This window comes from Odocoileus virginianus, chromosome 13 (assembly GCF_023699985.2).
Source record: "Odocoileus virginianus isolate 20LAN1187 ecotype Illinois chromosome 13, Ovbor_1.2, whole genome shotgun sequence".
In the NCBI taxonomy this organism is placed as follows: Eukaryota; Metazoa; Chordata; class Mammalia; order Artiodactyla; family Cervidae; genus Odocoileus; species Odocoileus virginianus.
The window spans coordinates 16,236,382-16,254,219 of record NC_069686.1 but is presented as its reverse complement, the minus strand read 5'-3'; the positions used below and the strand labels follow the sequence as shown (position 1 = coordinate 16,254,219).

Genomic DNA, 17,838 nt, shown 5'->3' with positions numbered 1-17,838 from the left:
AAACATTACAAAACTCAAAATTTTATTCCCACAACTTTCAGATTTAACAACTTAACAGATTGAACAGATACCCTTTTACCGTACAATTTCCAATATTAAGTTCAAATTCGTCACCTTCTTTTCAAGTAAAAATTCAGTCATCTTATCCTTGATCTCCCCAAGAATCTAATCAAATTTATAATGCAGGTTTTAAAACTATTTCCTAAAGTATCCTATTGTATGGCCTTTGGTAACCAGACTAGGTATCCTATATAGCCAACCAGCAAGAAAATCTAATTTAAACTACTCTAATTCCACATAAATTCAATACTGTGTCTCCCAACAGTGTCTGAGGCAAACTAGTGCTGTTCTGGCTCAACTAGATGTTTCAACTCCCACAGATTCTTCCTCTGAATTCAGCAAAACAAAGAATGTTAAGTTAACTCAAGTTTCAACACAGAATCCGTGTAAAAAAACAAAAATAAGATACATCTAAATGAAAACCTTGTTTTGCAACATAGTAATATTTCAGTTTCCTGGCCTCTTCAATTTAAATTTCAATTACCTCCAAGAGTTCCCCTGTGTACCACAGGACCAAAATATTTACAAAAGGAAAATGTGAAAAGGCCAATATTCACCTACCCAACATTTGGTAATCCAACAATACCAATTTTCAAGGAGGTTCCAAATCTTCCAATGATTGGGGGTGGTTTAATTCCATCACCTCCCTTTTTGGGGGGCATCTGAAATGTCAAAACAAACATACACATGAACAAAACATTTTACTATCCCCATTGACCAAAAACACATTTCATCACACAAAATATGTTACTGAAAAGCAAAGAATAAAATGTACTGTATATATTAATTCAAATCTGACACACTTTATTTTTCAACAACAATATAAAGAGAAAACTGGTTAACAGATTTGATTATGATACTTGTCAAAGCAGTCACCCCTGAGAAGTATTGGAAAAACTGATCTAAAAATATGTGGCACCAGGGCTTCCCTGGTGGCTTGGTGGTAAAGAATCCGCCTGCCAATGCAGAAGACACAGGTTCGATCCCTGATCTGGGAAGATCCCACATGGTGAGGCCCAACTAAGTCTGTGAGCTACAAATATTGAGCCTGAGCTGTAGAGCCCAGGAATTGCAACTACTGAGCCCACGTGTCCCAACTACTGCCTAGAGCCCCTGCTCTGCAAGGAGAGAAGCCACCGCAATGAGAAGCAAGTGCTCCACAACTAGAGAAAACCCAGAGCAGGAAGGAAGGCCCAGCACAGCCAAAACTAAATTTAATATATGTAAGTAAAATAAAAATATGTGGGACCAAAAATCAAAAATAAAACTTAAGCTGCCAATCTTCCATCCGGACTGTTCACAAAACACGTTCTTAACCTGACGTGTGGTTACATGAATGAAAGCATTTGGAAGCAGGAGCACAGAACAGTGTCAAAGAAAATCCATTCTAGAACCACTAGCAACCGAGTCACCTTCCACCAAACCATTCCCCCTTAATCTGGAACCTACTCGTTCCCATTTCGCACAGAAACACCACGTTTCACACGAAAGAACACACGCCAACATCAAGGTCTTTCCAACAAGTTTCTTCCACCTTTGCCACGGTAGGTACGACTCCTCAGACCTCGTCTGGAGGTCTACGTCCGGAAGCTACGGACGGAATCTACCCTTTGATTATTTCTAGTCCTAAACAGATCTACTAACCCTTTTTGTTTAAAGGTCGAAACTTTCTGGGTCCCTGACAATCTGGCTTCAAGTTTCTCGCGCGGAACTGACCCCACTTCAGTACTGCAAACTGAACTTAAGAGGACTGCTAACCTCACGTTTTATAAGCTGGAAACTAAAACTGTCCCTATCTTCTGGCTCCAGCTGAACCTCCGGGGGCCACGCTGAGGCCACACTCATAAAGTGATAGTCCAGCCTCTGATCCTTGACCCCGGAGGCCAAGGAATCTCCCTTCCTGATCTTAACTCCCACCAGTTGCCAGCCAAACCCCAGGTCTCCGAAGCACAGTTAACATGAGAGGAGACTCCAGTCCCCTGGCCTCCTACCGAGGGGTGGCCGGCCGCCCAGCCAAAGCAGAGCCCTTCGAAAAACCTTCCCCCTCTGGACGGGGCCACTGGCCATCCCCGCCTCGGTAGGAGGCTTTCCCCAGAACGTGCCGGGTGAGGCGTGGGCCGCTCTCGCGAGGCGCGGCCTAGTCCAACAACGCCTCATTCATCCACACGCTCCACGCCGCCGGCTGCCCTCGCCCCGTGCCGGCCACCCAGCCCTGGCCCGACGCCGGCCTCCGAGCAACGGGTCGGAGGGGCGAAGACGCGGCGGGGGGCGCGCCCGCAGGCTCCCAGAGGGCCTCACCGTGCTCGCGGCGCGCGATGACACGGGGTCCCAGCGGCAGCGGGAGATGGGTCCTGCCGGCAACGGGAGGCGGGGAGGAAGGAGGAGAGAGCGCAGGCCCGGCCCCTCCGCCGAGCGGCACGCACGTCGGCGGCGGCGGCGGAACGGGCGGGCCGGGCGCCGGGCTGCACCTGCGCGCAGGCCGCGGCCCCGCCCCGCCCCACCCCGCCCCGCCCCATGCGCCCTCCCGCCCGCCCGGCCGGTTGGTCTGGCCGCCTGGAGGCGGGAGAGAGTGGGAGGAGCCGCGGCACTCGAGCGGGCGGGAGCTAGCGATCCAGCCTTGCCTGCCTGACCCCGCGGTTCCCCGGAGAGGCGTCTTCCGCCCTCCCTACACGTGGGCGCCTCGGTCTGGGATCTCCGCTTCCTTCCCTGCGCGTGCCATGCGTTGCCAGTACGCGCACATTTCACCCTCGGAACCTCGAACCACCCTCGCCTGACCGCCTGCCGGCAGACGGGTCGACTCGGGTCTAGTGATTAGCCGCGCCAGCCCTGCTTGGCTGCCACTGAGTCTTCGGGGACCACGGCCCCAGCTCGCCTTTTCCCATAACTCTTCACTCAGTCTGATGATGAGAAGCTGGTAAACTTTCTTAAAGGAAAAAAAAAGGACTAAAGGAAGCCTGTGATCTAAGGAATCCTTTGTTGCCTTAATTTATTGTTCAGGCATTTTACAAGCACAGAATCCCTGGATGAGTTTAACACAACCAATATTCACACACACACACACACACACACCTTTTCCTCTGGAGAGTTAAAAGCAGGGACCTTTAGAATTTAGGAAATGTAGGTTTCAATCTGGGTTCCACTACTCATAAGAGTTTATACTGATGATGGGTACAAAGTGTGGGCTATTTAGCTTCCTTCTGTTTCATAGCTCCCCTGTACTCAGACACCTGTTTTTATAAATACAAGATTTTGGTGACAAGGGGGCTAGACTGAGACAATTTAAATAGTGCATATGTATCATACACTCTTCTTATTAAGTTCAACAGTCGGCTTTCACACAGCTGCTTGTGAAAAAAGAGGAACCATTACTTAAAAAGCTCAAGAATCCCAGAGAGCCCAATCTGTCCAGCAACCAGCCACTCCAATATTGATTGAAAACGTTCCCCAGCCGAGGAGTAATAGCACTGTGTTCAACTTACCACTGTTCTTAGGCCAGATCGCAACACTTCTTCAATCTCTATATCTCTGCAATCTACCCATTCCTTTCAATTAACACTATCAAGTTCCTGAGCCAGTTACCTGTTTCTCTATTTGCAGCTACATCTTTTACTCGCACTTTTGACCGCCTTGGAAGTGCCTTGACAAAGCAGGTCACAAAGATATTAGTGAGCTAGGCAGAGCTTTAGGAGTGGCCAATCGCTGCTGCTAAAAGTTACCCAATAAGAAGTCTCCATTTCTAACTCACTGGGTGAAATGTGACTCGTGGTCACTGGGGTCAGTTCACATTCATGGGGAAGAGGATCTGACTGGCCTGGTTTAGGGAAAGTTCTGCCAAAGGTCCAACCAGCAGTCATGTGGATAAAAACAACTCTGACTGATCCCTCTCTACTAATGAAGCAGGCATGTCTCAGAGGAGATCCTAGTAGGTACATTGTATTCTACATAATAAATGAAGACTCAGCGAGACAAACAGGATATTAAGAATTAACACTAATGCCAAGCCTAATAAAATGACTTTGAACATAGGAAAGCTTGTCCTTGAGCCTTTTGCACAAAGGGAACTCTACTTAGTACCTGTTGGGCTCAGGGATTAGGTGAAGCCTAGAGGAAAGAATCAGGAGTAGTCTAGAATGGAAATTGAGCAAAAGATCTCTGTCAAAGGAAGGATGAGAATAGACCATTATTAGATCAGCTCAACATAAGGGTGCTGCCAAGAAAACATAAATGGGGTGAAAAAAAGTAGAGCCCTTGGGATTAGGGGTTGGGGTGGAAGGGAGGCACAAGAGAGAGGGGATATATGTATACATATAGCTGATTCAATTTGTTGTACAAGATGAACTAATACAATATAGTAAAAGCAATTATACTCCAATTTTTTTAAAAAAGTAGACAAGAGCTCATATTTTTCACTCTTTATTATTATTAGCTTTCAGAATTTTTCCTACCTTTCCAGGCATCAGTCAATGACCAGGGATCAAGGGAGTTGACCAAAGGTCACAAAAGATCTAGGAAGTGGTTTGGAGTCAGTAATTTATCCCCCACCACCCCATACAGTAGCTCAGTTGGAAATCCAGAGATTTACTGATCTTGTACAGAAACCTAAGGGCAGGAGACAGGAAGACTTTACAGAGAGAAGAAGAGAAAGAAAGGAGGAAAATGGAGTAGTGACACATTCACCATAGGCTTGCAAGGCTGGACTACACCTGTTGGCCAACCTCATCCACATCTGTTACAGGTGTAACAGGTAGCAAAATAATAGTAATAACTACACCAAGCGGGAAACTGAGTCCTGATAATAACTTTAGAGGGGAAGGGAACAGCTTGCAAAAAAATAAGTACCTTGGGGGAGGGGAGCAGGGGGAATTGAGGACCTATTGGTCAAAGGGTACAAACTTGTAGTTAGAAGGTAAATGAGATCTGGAGATCTAACGTATAGCATTGTGATTATAGTTAACAATACTGTATTTTATATATATATATAGATATAATATATATGTACGTATAGCATTGTGATTATAGTTAACAATACTGTATTATATATATACATATAGATATAATATATATGTATTTGAAAGTTGCTAAAAGGCTAGATCTTAAATATTCTCATCACAAAAAAGAAATAACAATTGTGTGAGGTGACAGAGGTGCAGTGAAGAAAAATATGGTCCTTGCCCTCAAGGACTTGCAGTCTAACAAGGAAGGCAAACAAGTAATTATACATATAACTATCTAAGAACTTGATAAAAAATCTATAGAATACTTAAGTACTCTGATTACAATTTCACAATTTAAAATACACGATTTCCAGGACTTCCTTGGCAATCCAGCAGTTAAGACACCATGCTTTGCTGCAGTGGGCACAGATTTGATCTCTGGTTGGGGAACTAAGATCCTGCATATAGTACAACTTGGCCAAAAAACAGGGAAAAAAATTGTTAATAAAAACTAAATAAAATATACCACCACTTTGACTTTCATTTACTTGTAGGACTTCTGATATTATGTTCCAGACAGTGCATAATCACCCCCTTTCCCTGTTCCATTACCAGCAGTACTCAGACCCAGTCAGGCATCAGCGAAGAAGCAGATTTTCAATTTTCATTCTTCCACTTGATAGATCGCGATTTTTTAATCTTTGAAATTTGACCATAAGTTACCTGTGAAGTAAAACATGTTTAATCATCTGCTCTGTATTCTGGAATTGCTCATAGTGTTTGAAAGAATGCTGATTGATTAAGGAGTTCAGCTTTCATCATAGAAACTGCTAGAATTTTGTTATCTAATGTCTATCATAATTCACGGGTAAAGATTTAGGAAGTCTTTTTTCTTTTTTTCAGGAAGTCTTAAAAGAAGATTTTACATGCTATTTCCCCAGAGGCAACAGAAAAAGACATATGCTAATCTAAAAAAGTAAATATATTATTAAAGCATTAGGTAGGATGCTTTTAGCTGCAAGTAATAGAAATTCGGTCATGTATGGATGTGAGAGTTGGACCGTGAAGAAAGCTAAGCGCCGAAAAATTGATGCTTTTGAACTGTGGTGTTGGAGAAGATTCTTGAGAGTTCCTTGGACTGCAAGGAGATCCAACCAGTCCATCCTAAAGGAGATCACTCCTGGGTGTTCACTGGAAGGACTGATGCTGAAACTGAAGCTCCAATACTTTGGCTACCTCATGTGAAGAGTTGACTCATTGGGAAAGACCCTGATGCTGGGAGGGATTGGGGGCAGGAGGAGAAGGGGACGACAGAGGATGAGATGGCTGGATGGCATCACCGACTCGATGAACTTGAGTTTGAGTAGACTCTGGGAGTTGGTGATGGACAGGGAGGCCTGGCGTGCTGTGATTCATGGGGTCGCAAAGAGTCAGACACGACTGAGCAACTGAACTGAACTGAACTGAATAGAAATTCCTATTCAATGGAAATTTGTCCTATATAACAGAACGTTCAGAGAAGAAGAACTTCAGGATTGATGGATTCTATAGCTGAACACTAGTTTCAGGGATCCTGATTCTTTCTGTATCACAGCTCTGTCTTCTCTGGACATCTAGTTTCATCTTCAGGCTAACAGCAAGAAGACTGCTTTGGCGCTTCTAGGCAACACATCCTGAAATGACAATATTCAGAGAGGGTAAGGAAAATAAACCATTTCTTCTTGTAACTCTTTCTTAGAAAAAAGGAAATGGATCCTAGCAATCCTCTAGCAGACTTCTTCCATTGGGCAAATTGAGGTCTCACGCCTATACTCAAACCAAACACTGGCAGGGGAAATGGGGTTAGCCTGAGACCTTGGGCCTAGAATATAGCTCAGCTTCATCTGAGGCACCTGACTGTGGATAGGTCTCTGAGCAAAATCAAGGTTGTATAAGAAAAGGGCACCTGTGTCCACTTATGCTTCCTGAACCATTTTTCAAGATAGCAGCTAGAATATAGAATGATAATTCTGAAAGAAATTAGTGGCATTGGTGGTCATCTGATTAAATGTACATAATTGTAATAGATATTGGTACACCTGTTCAATGAGAAAACACAAGAAAATTGATCATCTTCTGATAACATAGTGGTGTTACATAATGAGAGTATCTGAAAATAATATTTTTATTAACCTTTGCAAGATACTTAAAATTCCAGTCATGAGAAGTGAATTTACTTACCAAAATGAACTGGAAATTGGGAGATCTTGCCTGTAGGTCACCAAACTGATGGCCTCTCATAGTAGCACCAGCTCAGGATAATATTTCACCTTCATTACACTATTGAACCTGTGTGGTTCATTTCAGAGAATATTTGTCCTAGTCAGCATAGGACAGATTATAATACAGTAACAGACTACTTCAGGGACTTCCATGGTGGTCCAGTGGCTAAGAGTCCACACTTCCAGTGAAGGAGCCCTGGATTAGATCCCTGGTCAGGGAACTAGATCTCACATGCCACAACTAAGAGTTTGCATGCCACAACTAAAGGTCCTACATGCCACAGCTGAAAAGCTTGCATGCCACAACAAAGATCAAAGATTCCCTGTGCCACAACTATGACCCAACATAGTCAAATAAATAAATATTTTTTTAAGAAGACAGCTCCAAAATGTCCAGGGAAGAGGAGGTCACAGAATAAAACAATTCTCTTACATAAAGTCCCCTGGAGCTCTGCTAGTTTTGTCCATGAGCTGGCTCAGCACTTGCAGGCTGTTTCAGTCTCTAAATCCTTCCATTTCAAAGTGCTCCCCCCACAAAGTGACATTTCACTGGCCAAGTGAAGTCACATGACCACATCAACCTTCAAGGGGCAGAGGATCCTTGTACCTAGCAGTAGAGGAGAATTAGATACTAATACATAGTGATAATGCCTGACACAATATTCATAATAGATTCACAAATAGATTCTATGAAGGATGTTCTTTCTAAATCAATTTTCTATTGTTACTATATGAAACACAGCAATCAAGGGTGCCCTTCTTTCTAAATGATTCTTATGAAGAAGTCATGACTGATATCCCTTTGGTGGTGCCTGTTCATCCCATGGCCCCTTCCTTCTAAGAACAATCCATTCCCTCCCCAAACTGAGAGGGCAAGACTGAACCTTCCTGTTTATAGCACATGAATTTTAGCCTCAGGAGATTGGACGAGCGGTGAGTGAAAGCCCAGTCCAAGCTGGGCTATCTAGATTCTCTTTCTCTTGAGAAGTTGGACTCGACATAACAATAATTACTATCAACTACTTAAAGGCAACATAGAATCAGGGCTATGTCATACACTTTCTTGACAGTAAGACAAAGCTCTTTGAAAGAAAGAAAAAACAGGCAGGCAGGAAAAAGCAGTAATCAATCACCCACATGGTCCTTTAATCACAAGTTCTCACTTTCAGGTCACAGTCTAGTCCTCCTAAAGTTCTGTATATTTTCTGAATTTGGACTCTGTGAAATAGCTCTGTATTCTACCAAGACTTTCATCTTCTGTTTAAATTGGTTTCCAATGGGTTTCTATTTTTTTACAACCAAACAATGGTTGCAATAGACAAAGCAAAGAACAACTGACACTGTCCTGAAAATAATTCATGTCTGTTAGGGGTCCATTGGTCCAATGTTCCTCTTACCTGTAGTTTTAAATTATAAGACTTTATTTCCCAGAATGTGTTCTGTACAGTGGTGATCCTCTAAGCTCTGTGGAACAACAGATCTAGGATCGGTTAAGTTTTAGAAGGTGGCTTCCCTGGTGTCTCAGACGGTAAAGAATCTGCCTGCAATGCAGGAGACTCAGGTTCAATCTCTGGGTCAGGAAGATCCCCTGGAGAGGGAAATGGCAATCCCTTCAGTATTCTCGCCTGGAGAATCCCATGGACAGAGGAGCCAAACATGACTGAGCAGAAGTGCTGTATCCTGCATCTCCCTTTGGGAGACTGTAATATACATTAATATATTTAAGGATCTGAGAAATTCTACAATAAAGAGACCTGTCAAGTCTCTTAACCCACCATTACCTGCATTTTCATATAATGCACATAAAATCTCTGAGAGCATGTGCTCTAAGGAATCAACTCTTTGCAAGTTGATATTTAAATAGTGATTTAGGAGGAGTCCTTTTTCTGCAGCAGAAACCTGCTGAACAATGCTTTCTTCCCTTGCTTTTCTAACAACTACCTAGTGACAAAAAATGATTATTTAACAAGGAAAAAAAAATGAGTACCAACCTAAAGAAAGCATTGCTCCCACCAGATGTCTCACTACCAAGATGAAACTTAAAATTAAGAGTCTTGTGCTTTATCTTACTCTAGATGAGAAAATGCCTTTTCAGGAGAAGGGAAAGATCTCCAAAGAGTGGGATGAAACATGTATGTTTTCTTGAGTGACCTTAGAAATTACTGATGGATCTCCTAGAAGCTATCTTTGGGTTATCCTGTCCTACAGCTGATAGGCAAAGCCCTGACTAAGATAACCACTGTTTTATATTACCTCTGTGCCTTATACAAATTAACAGGACTTTAAAGACTACTCAGTGCTTTGGCTTCCTGGCCAACTGAAGCAATACCAGCTTAGGTTGGTTGTCCTTGAAAGTTGAACCAGATTACACACAGTGATCTGAGAATCAAGAGAAGAAGTAGCACTGTACTCACAATCATCTTCAAGATCAAATGATTTTCTTCTGCTTCCATTTCTGTCCTTCTTAGGTTTTTAGGTAGAGAACGAAAATAGTTACTATCTTCCTATTGCTTATCTTACTAACCCCCCTATTGGGTGCCAGATACTGTCTTTACATTTTACATTTGGGACCTAAGATACTAACTGTATAGTAAGGGTTGTGCTAAGTCGCTTCAGTCATGTCTGACTCTTAGCAACCCCATGGACTATAGTCCGCCAGGCTCCTCTGTCTGTGGGATTCTCCAGGCAAGAATACTGGCGTGGGTTGCCAGGCCCTCCTCCAGAGGATCATCCCTCCTCCAGGGGATCTTCCTGACTGAAGGATAGAGCCCATGTCTCTTACACCTCTTACATTGGCAGGCAGATTCTTTACCACTGAGCCTCCAGGTAAGGGTTACTATGACTCTTTGGTAGCTAAGGACACCAAATCCGTAAAAGGTTAGGCGATTTTATTAGCATTCCTTATTAGGCAATAACCTAACTACCAAACCAATTCCATCTGATTCTAGATGCACTTTCTATTTAAACATGCTTGTTACACAACAGCCAAATAATGTTTTACGTATAGTAAATGATGCAGTCTGTCTAACAGTATAGATGAAGAATAAAGGGGTGTATATATGTGTGCTTGTGTGCCCACATGTCTATGTATGCTTCTAACTGGAGCAAAAGATTAACTCAAATATTTCATGTAAAAAAACTGACCTCAAAGGGAACTTCTGGCTAGGATTTCATTTTTTAATCATGAATATTTCAGTCAGTAAATAGGACTATTAACATTATTGGAAGACATCTTCAGTGTATCTATAGGCTTTGATATTCAAGGACAAACAAGAGCCTGGAAACATTAAGGCTTCAGTGTTCATGACATGACCAGGATTATCTAAATTGATGCAGTGATTAAAATGTTTTGTCAGGGAACAGTTTATTCAGAGAATCCTGGATGAATTGCTGTGAAATCATTGGTGAACTATTAAATGATGCATATAAGCAGGAAGATGAGGTCCCAGAACTGTGCTCCTTCCCATTTCATCTGTCTTTTAACTTCAATTCTCATTACAGCTTGAAGAAAAGTATTTTCTAATGATGGTTATAAAACAAACAAAGAACAGTGCCTGACAAAGTACCAAGAAGACTGTTTTAAAACAAATAAGCATAACTGTATATCAAGTTGGTGACACAACCACACAAAGAGAAGAACTACTTTAAGTTTTTTTATAACATAAGACTTTGACTATATATTCTTAGAAATAGGTATTCTGAGGACAAAAAGAAAGGCAAATTTTTAATTTCTTCTAGTAGTCTCAAAACTGATAAAAATACTGGTATCATTTTGAAATTATTTTATGAATATCATATAGCAAATGATTATGTTAAATGTTGGGATCCGAAATGTATAAAATGAGCCCACAATACCTTCTACCTGAGAGCAAGGAAGTTACCAAAAACTGTTGGGATCATATCAAAATGACACAAAAGTCAACTTCCTCCAGGCTTCCTCCAGCCAAATATGGAACAATTTAATCATCCAAAGTAAAAATTATTGCAACAAATTGAAACATGTTGAATGTATAAAATCCACACATTCACATGATATGAAAAAGAAAAAGAAAGATAATTAATTACATAAATACACAAAAAGTTATTGGTCACCATTAGAAGTAGTTAGGGCATTGTATGAGCTTGCTAGAGCGGCCATAATAAAGTACCATGGACTAGGTGACTGCAATAACAGAAATTTATATTTTCACAATTCTGGAGGCTAGAAATCCAAGATCAAGGTGTCAGCAAAGTTGATTTCTTCTGAGGCCTGTCTCCTTGGCTTGCAGAGGGCCACATTCTCGCAGTATCTTCATATGGCCTTCCCTCTGTAAATATCTGGGTCTACATTTTCTCTTCTTATAAGGATACCAGTCCTGTTGGATTAGGGACCACCACAGTAACTATGTTTTAACTTAATTACCTTTTAAAGACTTATCTCCAAACACATATTGGGGATTAGAACTTCAATATATGAATTTGAGGGAGGACACAACTTAGTATTGATATAACAACAGGCCCCAAGTCCTTACTTGGAAAATTAAAAATTAAAGAAAAAGAAAAAATAATTTATTCTGTCTGTCCCATATAAAATACACTAAATATCCCTTATTAAGAAGGGGAATCCAGTTAATAAATGCAAACAAAATGATAGAAAAACATTATTTTTGTGGTATAGGCAGTGCTCATCAATGGATGATTAAACTATTAAGGAAAAAAGGTTGATAGCACTTTTCAATGATTAAACTATTACCGCTTGAATCTACCAATCAGTGTAGCATCACTAAAAGTAGGATAACCAGATATTACATGCCTGCTGATGTGATGCAACATAACTTAAACGGCACCACCTATGAGATAGTCTTGCTTAAGAAGCTACAACTGAATTTAATTGAACCTTTAGTTTTAACTTTCAGTTTATAGGAGATACAGTAGATGCGGGACAAGTTGAATTACACTATGAAGAAGCAATTTTCCAAATCCAGACGGTAAGATATTCTACAGGGTAACTAACCTGATTTTATTAACAAGTCAACAGCATGAGTATGCAGGTCAGGAAGCAACAGTTAGAACTGGACATGGACCAACAGATTGGTTCCAAATTGGAAAAGGAGCACGACAGGCTGTATATTGTCACCTGCTTATTTAACTTATATGCAGAGTGCATCATGAGAAAAGCTGGGCTGGAAGAAGCGCAAGGTAGAATCAAGATTGCTGGGAGAAATATCAATAACCTCAGATATGCAGATGACACCACCCTTATGGCAGAAAGCAAAGAACTAAAGAGCCTCTTGATGAAAGTGAAAGAGGAGAGTGAAAAAGTTGGCTTAAAGCTCAACATTCAGAAAACTAAGATCATGGCATCCAGTCCCATCACTTCATGGCAAATAGATGGGGGAACAGTGGACACAGTGGCTGACTTTATTTTTCTGGGCTCCAAAGTCACTGCAGATGGTGACTGCAGCCATGAAATTAAAAGACACTTACTCCTTGGAAGAAAAGTTATGACCAACTTAGACAGCATATTAAAAAGCAGAGACATTACTTTGCCAACAAAGGTCCATCTAATCAGGGCTATGGTTTTTCCAGTAGTCATGTATGGATGTGAGAGTTGGACTATAAAGAAAGCTGAGCACCGAAGAATTGATGCTTTTGAAGTGTGGTATTGGAGAAGACTCTTGAGAGTCCCTTGGACTGCAAGGAGATCCAACCAGTCCATCCTAAAGGAAATCAGCCCTGAATATTCATTGGAAGGACTGATGTTGAAGCTGAAACCCAATACTTTGGCCACCTAATGCGAAGAACTAACTCATTTGAAAAGACCCTGATGCTGGGAAAGATTGAGGGCGGGAGAAGAAGGGGACGACAGAGGATGAGATGATTGAATGGCATCACCGACTCGATGGACGTGAGTTTGAATAAACTACAGGAGTTGGTAATGGACAGGGAGGCCTGGTGTGCTGCAGTTCATGGGGTCACAAGTCAGACACGACTGAGCGACTGAACTGAACTGAACTGAACCGAACAGCATGAGAAAATTAAAAAAGGAAAGATGACTGTTCCAGATTAAAAGAGTCACAACAGAATGGAATGTGTCAACCTTGTTTTAATCCTGATTGAACAAACCAATCATAAAGTGGTTTTGAGATAATCAGAAAAAAATTTATCATTATCAGTGCAATGATATTAAGGAAGTAGTGTTAACTTTTAGGTGTGATACTATTATATTTTTCAAGTCTTTATTTTATACAGAAGTATTTGAGATACTTCTTAAATTATAGAGAAATATCAGACATTTGCTTTTAGAAAATACAGAAGAGAAAGAAAGAGGGGGAAAGGGATAAATGATAGATATGGCAAAATGTTGATAATTGTTGAAACCGCTAGACCAATAGTTCTCAAAAGGGGTCGCCCAACCTGCAGCAGTAGCATCACTTGAGAATCTGTTAGAAATGCTAACTTATTGGACCCACCCCAAACTCACTGGATCAGAAATTCTGTGGATAGGGTCCAGCAATCTGCAGATTAACAAACTGTCTGGGTGATTCCCATGCAGCTGAAGTTTGAGAACCACTGCAGTAGACAAACCAGGAGGAGTCTGAGAATTTTAAGTGTTGAATATTTTTCAGTACAATTAAAAACTGTCATTATAAAAAAAAAAGTTAAAAAAACTATTTGTGGTATATGCAAGAGTCTGAAGGAAAATAAATTGTAACTACTTCCAGGGGTTTGTCATAACATAAATAACCCTAAGAAGTGAATTGTAGAATGTGTGAATTATCTCTCAACAAAGCTGTTTAAAAGAGACAGTAAGTTAGTGTTTTTCTGTGGTTCTCCTTGAAAGTGACTTTAAAATTTATTTATTTCTATTTTAATTATTTCTTTGTGCCAGGTCTTAGCTGCAGCACACAGGATTTTTAGTGGTGGCATATGGGGTCTAGTTCCCTTACCAGGGACCAAACCCGTGTCCCCTGCACTGGGAACGTGGAGTCTTAACCACTGGCTCACCAGGAAAGTCCGGAAGGTGCCTTATAAGGCTTCATATTTTTTCTTTCTCTCATCCAAGTACTAACCAGGCCTGACCCTGCTTAGCTTCCGAAATCAGACGAGATCGGGTGCGTTCAGGATGGTATGGCCGTAGACCATATTTTTTCTTTCTAAGACAGAGAGCTTCCCTTCCATTCTCTCCTTTATTAAATATCTACTGAATTTAATGCTGTACAGGAACTCTGCTGTGGGATGGGGAGATAAAGATGGAAAAAACACAGTTGCCTGGGCCTCCCCGCTGATCCAGCGGCTAAGAATCTGCCTTGCAATGCAGGGGACACCCGTTCCATCCCTGATCCTGGAAGATCACACACGCTGCAGAGTAACTAAGCCCCGGCGCCATGACTGCTGAACCTGCGCTTTGGGGCCCGCCAGCCGCAACTACTGAGCCCAAGTGCCACAACTACTGAAGCCCGGGTGCCACAGAGACCCAAGCTCAGCAACAAAAGAAACCACTGCAAGGAGAAACCCGAGCACCACAGCTAGAGAGTGACCCCCACTCTCCGCAACTGTAGAAAGCCAGAGTGCAGCGATGAAAACCCAGCACAGCCATAGATGAATAAGCTTAAAAAAAAAAGAGAAGAAACTCAGAACTAATGAAAACACACACAGTTGCTTTCCTCAGTGGTTGCATAGCATACTGAGGAAAAGAGGTAAAGGAATCACGGTGTAAGTGACGGCCGAACTGGGATGAGTTAATGCAGTGTGGCATCAACACTGCCAGCGACTGGAGCAGAAGACACTTGTCCTGACTTGTAAAGGCTGAGTTGAGATTAATGAGACGGAGGGGAAGTCTTAGAGAAATGCAAGAATACCACTCACTCACAGTCACAATAAAGAGCTGCAGGTGGCTAGAGCAAAGCAAGGAGTTTATGGTGGCAATGGACAGAGAACCAATCCTAAAGGAATCAGCCTGCCAGGCTTTTCACCTTGCTGTCTCCATAAATATCTCTGTGAATGTACATAGGTGTAGTGAAGTCTCTAGCAACTGGAAAATAATCCTAAGAGTCAGAGTATGAAATTTTGAAAGTCTAGAGCCATCAAAAGGAACAATTTGGCCTAAAACCATTACTTACATTTATATGGAACTATACTGCTGAAGAGAATGCCAAGAGACTCCTTTGTATAGAAGTGTTAGCTAAATATAGCTACCTAATCATTTGTGAATAAATTGAAATGAGCTATCTTGGAAAAGTATAGACATGTCACTATTCTTTAACCACAGATTCCACCTTAGATGTGAGGTGTTAAAGCAGGTATTTCATGCTATTTTAAGATATTTTTAGTGTCGGTGTCCTAACCCATGTTTGTTTGTTTTTTTAAGTCAGAATCTCAGGACTGTTGTGCCTATCAAATATAACTATCTTCTGTTGCATTTTCTATCTATTCCACAGATGTTAATGTAAAATAAAGTGAATGTAATGAATCGAATTTTGTCAGCTGGTTTGACAGCATTAAACCAATCAAAGGATTCCATAAGTAACAAAAGATTTTTACATAGAAATGTAATTAAATTATCAAAATAAACAAGGAACATAACTCCCTCCTCCATGTTGTTTGAATAATACATGCTGAAAGAGGAAATTAAGTTCAATAAAAGTCAATTCATTGAGACTAATAAAGCAAGGATTTGGAGTTCAGTCGCTCAGTCATGTCTGACTCTTTGCAGCCCCATGGACTGTAGCCTACCAGGCTCCTTTGTCCATGGAATTTTCCAGGCAAGAACACGGGAGCAGGTTGCCATTTCCCCATCCAGGGGATCTTCCTGACCTGACCCACAGATTGAACTCTCTTCTCTTGCATCTCCTACTTTGGCAGACTGATTTTTCACCCACTAGTGCCACCTGGGAAGCCCCTTCTATACATTAGCTTTATAAAATAAGAATTTTATTTTATAAAATTTTTGTTATATTTTATTTTTTTAAAAAGAATTTTACTTTAATGATACAAACAAGGTTTCTAGAGTAGTATTGCTTAAAATCACCAATCGTAGTTTTCTCTATGTTAAACCTGAAGTTTTCCCATTAATTGTAAAATATTGTTGAGTGTTACAGTATGCTAAAAAGAATATAGGCTTTGGAGCCAGATAACCTAGACTTGAATTCTGGTATTACCTCTTACAAGCTATGTCATTTGGACCCACTTGTTTGTCTCAGCCTCCATTTCCTGATCCTACCACCATCTTCCTCACAAAGATTTTATGAGGTCTAATGACAAAGGTGGTATATAACAGCAAGCTGGCTACCTGGCACAAGATGAAAGCATTCTCTGGATATTATTAGTTCCCTTCAACTATAGTCTTCTGTACAGACAAAACTTGGTGGCTTTAACACAAATATTTAGTACTTCTCATATTTTCTGTGGTTTATTTGGGTAGTTCTGCTTCAGTGGAATTGCTAGGCTAAGCACTGGGATTGCTAGGAAGATCCAAAATGGCCTTACTCATTTGACTGACATCTGATGGTTGTCAGCAGGGACTGTTGGTTAGGGCACCGCAGTCCTTCTCTACATGCCCTTTCTCTGTCACTCAGGTGTCTCACAGCATAGTGGCTGGGCTCAAAGAGGGAGCATTTCAGTAGCAGTAGGCAATTGGAAGCTATCAAGTCTCTTGAGGTCTAGTTCCAGAGACCTAGATTATCACTTTGTCAACATTCTACTGCCCAAAGCCAACCTGGATTCAAGGAATGGGAAATAGTACCATTTTTTAATGTGAAGAGTGGCAAGGATACAAGTAGGGGAAGTATATGTGGGGGACAAATTTTTGGAAACACTACTCTAATGCACCCTCTGGCCACAACAGTTCATATCTTTCCCATGTATAAGGTATACTCACTTCTCAGAACCCCTAAAATCTCATACCTTCATGGCATCAGGTCAAAGTCCAGGACTTTGTCAAATAAGGTTCATGAGCAACTAAAGCTCTTCAAGATGGTCTCTCAAGTGCAGCCCTTAGTCACAAAGACCTGTGTAAACTAAAAAGACAAATTACTTGTCCCACCTGCATCCAACAATACCATGGTGAAAAAAGGACAGGATAACCACAATAGACACCTTCATTCAAAAAGATGGGGGTAGTAATCCCACTCCTAGATGTATGTTCAGAGGAAACTCTAATTCAAAAAGATATATGCAACCCAATGTTCATAGCAGCACTATTTACAGTAGCCAAGACATGGAACCAACTTAATGTCCATCTATAGATAAATAGATAAAGAAGATGTGATATATTAGCCATAAAAAAGCATGAAATAATGCCATTTGCAGCAACATGGATGGACCTAGAGATTATCCTACAAAGTGAAGTAAGTCAGAAAAAGAAAGACAAATACCATATGATATCACTTATGTGTGTGTGCTCAATTGCTCAGTTGTGTTCAACTCCTCATGACCTCATAGACTGTAGCAGGCTCCTCTGCCATGGAATTTTCCAGGCAAGAATACTGGAGTGGGTTGCCGTTGCCTAAAGCTGTGCTTTTTCCAGTAGTCATATATGGGTGTGAGAGCTGGACCATAAAGAAAGCTGAGTGCTGAAGAATTGATGCTTTTGAAGTGTGGTA

At 41.3% G+C, this 17,838-nt stretch overlaps 1 protein-coding gene across 2 annotated transcripts in view; it reads right to left on the bottom strand.

Annotated features, from left to right (window-relative positions):
* Positions 1-2,503, bottom strand: part of OLA1 (Obg like ATPase 1) — a 166,029-nt gene extending 163,526 nt beyond the window's left edge. The window contains exons 1-2 of one of the 2 annotated variants that reach the window (XM_070476003.1): positions 2,359-2,503; positions 622-722 (exon numbers count right to left, since the gene is read on the bottom strand). In XM_070476003.1, the coding sequence (XP_070332104.1) occupies positions 622-722 (101 nt within the window). In that variant the 5' untranslated portion in view covers positions 2,359-2,503. The remainder of the gene's footprint in view (positions 1-621; positions 723-2,358) is intronic. The other variant, XM_070476004.1, reaches the window with a different exon arrangement.
* Positions 2,504-17,838: the final 15,335 nt, after the last annotated feature.